Source organism: Rhinoderma darwinii, chromosome 5, assembly GCF_050947455.1.
Source record: "Rhinoderma darwinii isolate aRhiDar2 chromosome 5, aRhiDar2.hap1, whole genome shotgun sequence".
NCBI classification, from domain to species: domain Eukaryota; kingdom Metazoa; phylum Chordata; class Amphibia; order Anura; family Rhinodermatidae; genus Rhinoderma; species Rhinoderma darwinii.
The window spans coordinates 280405755-280414134 of NC_134691.1; the positions used below are offsets into that span (position 1 = coordinate 280405755).

General features: G+C 37.6%; 1 protein-coding gene across 2 annotated transcripts in view; it reads left to right on the forward strand.

Annotated features, from left to right (window-relative positions):
- THRB (thyroid hormone receptor beta) overlaps positions 1-8142 on the forward strand; it is a 311538-nt gene extending 303396 nt beyond the window's left edge. For both annotated transcript variants that reach the window (XM_075827198.1, XM_075827199.1), the window contains exon 10: positions 1302-8142. In XM_075827198.1, coding sequence (XP_075683313.1) covers positions 1302-1543 — 242 coding nt within the window. In that variant the 3' untranslated portion in view covers positions 1544-8142. The remainder of the gene's footprint in view (positions 1-1301) is intronic.
- The last annotated feature ends 238 nt before the right edge of the window (positions 8143-8380 follow it).

The window sequence follows — 8380 nt, forward strand, 5'->3', positions numbered from 1 at the left end:
GACTTACCGCTGGAACCCCCACCAATCAATAACATGGGTCCCGAGTCCTCTAAATAAACTGAGGGGCAGGTCATACATTTGCGCTGCCACTCCAGTCATTCTCTATGGGACTGATGGAGATAGCCGAGGCAGCCCCATAGAGAATCTATGCAGCAGCAGCACACATGCATGATCTGCAGCTCCATCTATACAGGGGACTCATTACCCCAGTTCTTTTGATCGGTGCGAGTCCCAGTGGTGGGAGCCCCAGTGATCAAACAATATCACCTATCTTGTGGATACGTGATCAGTTGTTGTGGTAGGATAATCCCTTTAACTAGATGCCTTCTGTAGATTTACTGGAAGTTTTTTGTTCAGTCCTAGTGTGAATGTGAAAAATAAACTATCATATACATGTATGATGGCTCCATACAACCTCTGAGTTGGAGCACTGCTGTACCTATATATGCTTAATGGAATGCCTCCATGGTATGTAGCTACTGGGACTCCATGTGCCTCCTTACAGACTCTATTTCAGAACATTTGAAACGCAATTATACAAAAAAAAAATCAAACCTATTAAAGTTTTGAATAACGTAATGCCATGCTTAATTATGTTCATAGTAGAGCTAAAAAGTGCACTAAAACTTATTTGATTATGGTGGGGTGTGGATTTGTGAGGTTCATGCAGTCTAAGAAGAGTAGATAATATAATATTTCAAATGGCAATAACAATTGAGAGCCACAAGTGCATGTAAGCACAATTTGGTGATTGCAATACTAATCCTGTAAAGGGTATTACGTGTGTGTCGGAGCAACCTTAAGGCTACATTCAGACCAACGTAGCTAACCTCGGACATGAAAAACTACAGATTTCGAGGGTCCGAGGTGTACCTGTGCAGTATGCGTTGTCACAGATCCCCCATAGACTAGAGTCTATGGAGGGATGTGTGCCACACAGGAAAATAGGACATGTCCTATTTTTTCACGGGCTCTTCACACGCTCCGTTAAAACAACGGTCGTGTGAATGGCGTCCCCTTTGAAATACATGAGTCCGTGTGATGGCAGTTGTTTTAAAGGCCGCCACACGGACGGGATACACGCTCGTCTGAATGAGCCCTTACACACATCAGCCGAAAATTATGAGGTAAGACAGTATGGATGTTTAACAATCACCTAAGAGGTAAGTGCTCAACAATAAATATATTCTTAAGCCCCAAGAAAACTGCTTTTGAAAAAGTTCTGACTGTATCCATAATAATTTATACTGGAAATATGAATATATTTATATTTGGAAAATGTTTTTTTTTTCCATTGGCAGATCGACCTGGTCTCTCCAGTGTGGAAAGAATAGAAAAGTGCCAAGAAGGTTTCCTCTTGGCATTTGAACACTACATTAATTACAGGAAACACAACGTTGCACACTTTTGGCCAAAACTGCTGATGAAAGTGACCGACCTCCGCATGATAGGAGCCTGCCATGCCAGCCGGTTCCTGCACATGAAAGTGGAGTGCCCCAATGAACTGTTTCCCCCACTGTTCTTGGAAGTGTTTGAGGATTAGAAGAGACTGTGCTTCTGGTTTGTCAGCACTACTGGGGTCTCCCCTTCCATTCCATTGCCTCCGTCACTTTTTTTGTTCTCGTCCGATCTGAATAGACATGGATGAAAATGTTCCTCTAATGCGGGTACTCGTGACTATCGTGTTTTTGTTATTCTGTCCTTTTGATGTGAAGTTTATCCGTGGAATTTTAACTCCTTTTGTGCTGAAGTGGCTGTCAAGACATTACTCATCAGAGCATAGGACGGTCCTTCCAGTTCTTAAGTGGTTATTGGAAAAAGAAAATATACAAAAAAAAAAAAGAAAATATAAATTAACTTGCATTCACCAGCACTACGGATCCTACACAGAAAAGGTATTCTCAGATGTTGTGCCTGCGGCTAAAAACTCTACAGACCATCCCCCATGGCGATCACTTATTCGTGCAATGTGGGGCAATTATAATCATGCACAGCTGCATATACACCATTTCCTCATAGAACAAGGCAGATATTTGATTTTATCACAAGATGATATTTTTTTAATTTATTTTTTTAAAACAAAATATAACACCCCTTATTTGGCACACACTGCGCCCATAGTTGGGGATAAATTGGTAGCATGTTTTTGAATTGGTTTGTAAAAAGAGAATTTAGTCTGGTAAAACCCTAAATAATTATACCTTAATACTTCAGAAGAAAATGATAATCCCGAAAGAATGTATTTTTTTACTCTAACTCCCCTTTTCCAATATCCTCTTATTTTTTTTTTTTTATGGAAAGAAATGAGCTAAGCTGACCTGGATGTTAAAGTTTGACAATGCATTGCTCACTCTTGTGTTATATAGTTGGTGTTTATAGGATGACTGTACAGAACTAGTTCCTTGATTCTGCACATTCCCTTCTCAGGTAATTAAAAGTAAACCTCTAGGAATTCCATTGATGTCTCACCATTTTCTGATCCCCCTACTTTTGCACGATGATATGAGTTGGACTAGGTCTTGTGCCACAAGTTACATGATGATCACTTGGCACTTTGGGAACTGGTAACCTCACAATGTTGTAATACTAGGCCAAGCTAGGATGACATTTGAACTCCTGAACTGTGATATATCCATATACTCTATTGTACTACCTCCTTCATTACCCATATTCTAACAGTGCCTAGCAGAGAAGCAGTTACTTAGGGTATGTTCAGATCTGCTTCAGTGCCACATATCCCTCAAACCAATCAGTGTATCCTATAGAAAGCAAGACTATCCACATTACACGATCAGGGCTCTAGTTTATGTCAGATAATATATTTTGCCAGACATATTTTTCTATTATAAAATTAGCCTATAAAATGTAAACGGATGCATAATAGCTCTCCAGCTACTTACAGCAAAACCAAAACCAATAACATAGTATATATGTTGTATTCAATTTTGCATATTCTCGAGCATGTTTTGCATGATAGTCTAGTATTTTCAGGTGAAATATTTCAAAGTGCGTATGTGTCTAAAATTATATTTTATATTAACCTAAAGCCCTTATGTCTGGTCATTGAAAACCAGGGGAGAGCCATGTGCCTTTAAACATCACTCATTTATCTCAACTGACAAGTAAGAAACCTCCGTTAGATACAAGTATTAATATTTGCCATTTAATAGCTGGGTTATATTGTACAAATACAGCGAATCTAAAAACAAGCAGAATACTCATGACATATCTTCCTACCATATACAAAGACTCATTCGCCAACACTAGAATATACATTATATTTTGAGATACATTTGTGTTTATACGAAGTGTTAAATAGTGTAAAGTAATGTAGCACAACTTTAGCTCACTTGCAATTTTTGTAAAACATACACAAATGTTAAGTTACTTTTGGCTTGGAAGAATAGAAGAGGATTTATATCGATGCGGATTGGGTATATGAAAAGCAATGGCTCCTCTATAGGTAGACATTGAGAATACATTAGCTGTTTTGTGCCCGTTTTAGATTATTTGCAATCAATGTCTGTAGTCACATATTTTTGCTTTGTATTAAAATTTAGATAGATAATATGTCATTTATGTCTTACCTCTTGCCTATAATAGCCAATTCCATACGCTTTAAAAACCTATACTGCAATTACATCGAGTACGGTTTTGGAGAAATGAGGAGGGAGGACCTGGTAGCAGAAAGTAAATGCATCTTACTCCTTAATATTGTCAACTCTGTGGGGTATTGGTAGCCTACCTATATGGCACATATATCCTCGATTGCATTTATATTAGAGTATTTTTTTTATATATAAACATTAGGTTGACAGTAAAAACATGCTACGAAGTAAAGTAGTATTTTTATTATATAGCTTTAATAAATATCAGAATACGAGATTTATGATCTTTGTCTGGTTAGTCCCTGTTATACTGACCAGCTATTTAGTAATATATAATATGCAAATATAAAATATCCCATCTGAGCTCCCTGCAGTGCAAGTTTTTGTCTGCAACATCCCACACAGGGTTATAACCTCTCAGCATGCACTCTGGTAGGCGCTCTGAGGGGCGGGAATCTGGGTGGCACTTAGGGGTGTGGATGTGTGGCAGGCACTTCTGAGGGCTTCGCTCCTAACTGGCTTTAGTGTTAATCACATTTCTTGGTGTTTGTTTCAAAACTCTCTAAAATTGGTCTATTTTCACATTTTTAATACATTAAAAATTAAATTAAAATTAGAGTCAACAACACAGTCAATAAAAATACAATGAAGATCGTTTATATTTTGCACCCCGGTCATGAATGTTTAATTAAAAAATCTTCATTTTGGAGCTCTCCACAAATATTTTTCTAAATAAGGCAACATAGGTTGGAGGATTTATGTCACAAGCTCTATTGGGAAGCCATTGCTCTTAATATACTTTCTCTGACTAGCTTAACTTTGTCAAAATGTCTTAACCACCATTAAACTAAATGTATATGAGAACATATAAATTACAGATCATGTAATAAATATAAATATATATATATATATACACAGGTGTACACATTAATTTGTAAATAGTTGAACATTATAGGTTATCAACTTTAGTACATGTTCAAAGAAATCCGCTTCACACAGCAAACCCACCCTCCCATTGCTTCACTTCAAGCTGGGTACCAGAGAAATATGAATGATCTTCAGTCCTTTCCTAAAGATGTGGGAAAACTAAGGGCTCCAATGATTAGACCTGTGCCATGTTTGTTACTTAAACTGGTGATTTATTTAAAAAAAACAAAAAAATAAATCAGTTTTTAAACTTTAAAAAATTGAACATTTTTAAAAGCCAAATTACATGAAGGATTTTCAGATGTAAATCCTGAAAGACAAATCTAATAACTTTTCTAAGATGAAATGAGATGAAAATTATATAATATGATGGGAGAATATTTTTGCTATAGAGTTTAGAGCTAGACTGAGAAGGATATTGTTATTGAAAAACGAAATGTAAAATATAAATTAGGACTTGTGGAAACTAGTGTTTTTCACTATTCTCTTCCATTGTCATCCTTGCCTGTTTAGAAAAAATTAGGCAACATGATAACCGTGATATAGGGAAGGATCAAATCTGACATTGTTCTACTTTTTCAAATTTAGGGCTAATGAATACAGCAAAGTCAGCAAATGTACTCTGCACCCGTATTACAGCACCCTATGCACTTCGTGTGCCGCCATATGGTGCTTCCATGAGGCACCATACTCTTTCCTAGAAAAGGGGGCGGAAATACCATAGGTTTAACCGGTGCAGCTGCTCAGGGCCCAGTGGGTAGAAGGACACACTGTCACCTCTAAAGTAGCCAGCAGCTTCCTACTGTCTATTAGATTGCATCTAAGGGACTGAGTTAACAAATTTAATAACTCACAATTACTGGTAGATTGTGAGAGAGACATGGGGGTGCTCTATGATGAGTTATTAGAGAGCCAGGAGCCCATATAGAACAAGGGCTCTGTCTGTCTGTGTCTGACCCTGCTCTAGAATTAATACTTCTAGGGGATACTATTTCCGTAATATTACATATGACTTTTTTTTCTAATGGATTCTATACGAATCGGTGAAAAAAAAACCTTCCATATAAAATTGAGGGCACATGGAGGTACAATATGGAGCTACGGCAGGCTATCAGTACAACATGGATCCGTAATATAGCCATGAGCATTGGCCCTAACAGTGTTGGCTAGCATGCACATTAAGAAAAGACTACTTGAAACATAGATAATAAATGTGTTATAATTAGAAACAAACAAGCATTTATTTGTGGATGTTACTAGTGGTCTTTTTGTTTGGGGTGAACTTATATTTTATATTTAGTGCGATAAAACTAATAAATGTTTTTTTATTATAAATTATATTTAAAATAAAACAACTTGAATGTTGCCCAGGGACTGAAAACAGATAAAATAACGTAAGCTTAAAATATTCTTATACCGACTATGCATCCTTAGTAAAAGTTCAATTGAATAAGGTGGGCTTCAGATTGTACTATAGTGGAATAGATATCTCCATAAACAGAAGCTGTCACTACAGTATAGTAGCTGCCACACGTTCTTTATTCACACTGGCAGCATTTAAACGCACTTTACTGACTAATTACTATACCAATAACAGTTAAAAGGGTGTCTGAGACTAGAAAATGGGTCTGCTTTTTTTTTTTCCAGAAACAGCACCACTTTTGTTCATGGGCTAGATCTGGTATTGCAGCTGTTTATTAAAATGTGGCTTAGCTGCAATACCAGACCGAACCCATGGACAAGGGTGGCACGGTTTCTGGAAAAAACAAGCAGAACCTTTTTTCTACTCTCAAAGAAGTACAAACGACACAAATGTGTTACCACAATAATGTGGCTAAATGCAATGCAAATTGGCAGAACATGAAAAATGCTGATGTGTATTGCCCTATAATTTACCAATATATGTTGTCATAAAAAACCATAAACGTATGACAACTGCCGTACGCACGATCCTAAAGCAACACACAAAACAATGCAGATACTAACAACCACAGTCCAAACTAGCAAATCGCACTTAACTTGTAAACTAGCACTTATATTAGATATATTCTTTTCATGTGTCCTGTCGTTGAACAGAGAATGTCTTATGTGTGAGAGGATTGGTACAGGGCTTTATAGACGTATATTTTATTAAGAAGGTATTTTTGCTCATGGATGATGTCCATTACGGGCTTTTGTCCATTTTCAGATTTCACAAAGATGTACTATAGTAAATGGGCTGTAAGGTACATCTAGAGATAAACATTATCCACCTCTATTTATATGTTTGTTTAACAATTTCAATGAGTCAGTACGTTTCAGGGTTTAAAGAGGTTTTCTAAAATCCCCAAAAAACTTCAGCATGTAAAGTGTGGAATGTTTCTGGCTCTCCTTCCCCTCTGATGTGGTCCCGAGATATCGCAGGCTGTTCTTTATGAATTAGTCTGTCTCTACACACGCACATCCATACAGTAAAGCCTATGGCCATACTGCATACATAGACTTTGATGTGTGCAACAAGCCCATAAATTGATTGTGTCCATACAGCTTGGTCTTTGAGACTGAAAAGCAGGTAAACAGAGACGTTTCATCACTTTTTGTGCTGAAACTAATAGCTAAATAGCGAACCCCTTTGACTGTCAGTACTTATTATAGGATTTGTGTAATAAGCTGAGTTGGATTTATCATTGGCTACAATAGGCCTGTGCCAATAGTCAGACGGATTTAGGAGAAACTCGTTCCTTGCTGAGCACGCATGTCTTGCATTCTTTTGTTCACAAGGGAAAATGAATTGATGCTATAGTTATCTGAGGTAAAATGCAATTTGTAGGTTTGTTGTTATCTTAATTGACTAGAAAAGCTACAAAATATTCTGTGAAAATAATGCAGCTACTTGATGGGGTGGGTCATAGGGCACCGAAGTCTGTGTACCTCAAAGCTCCATGGCATAAGTCCGGTCCTGGTATGGCACATGGGTCAGTTATGCTAATAGGCAGACAGCAGCAATTGTCGCTTCATAGTTATTGCCACTCAATGAACCTGGCTTATTGGTCATTCTACAGTGTGGCACTAATAAAGTGAATTTGTTATGTTTCTTATATTCAGTTTTCAATAACGGATTACCTGATTTTTGTTAAGCGACGACTTTACTAGTCATTTCTTGTGAATGCCATTTATGTAAATGATTTGTATTGCAAAACTGAAAATAAAGTAATTCTTCATTATAAACAACCATGTCCCACAGGTATATCTTTCAAATCAGTTTGACAAGTCCAGATTAGAAAAAACTTTTCTTGCCCGAGTAGTCCAATGTGAGTAAGGGTCCCAGGCAGTAATCACGAGGGCCGATCGATGAGACAGCCTGTTGATCGGCGCTCGTTTGCTCCTGTCACAAGCAAGTAGCAATGATCGGTTATATTTGGGGACGAACGATTGTTACTACAATCGAGCAACCCCTTACATTTCCATCATGTTAGCAGCACATCTCCCTGTTTCCACAGGGAGATGTGGTGCCGACTAGGGACCATTTCATTGGCCACATAAATGAGCAGATTAGCCGATGAACGAGTGTTTGCTCGTTCATCGGCTGATAGTTGCCATGTTTATACAACTGCTTACTTATTAGCTTTATGCTAATTCGTTTTTTAATGCCCAACTGGGCGTGTTTTTACTTTAGACCAAGTGGGCGTTGTACAGAGGAGTGTATGACGCTGACCAATCAGTGACCAATCAGCGTCATACACTTCCCTCCATTCATTTACACTGCACTAGCGATATAGCTATATCGTTATGTGCAGTCACATAAACACACTATAACGTTACTGCAGTGTCCTGATAATGAATATATATTACCTCCAGCCAGGACA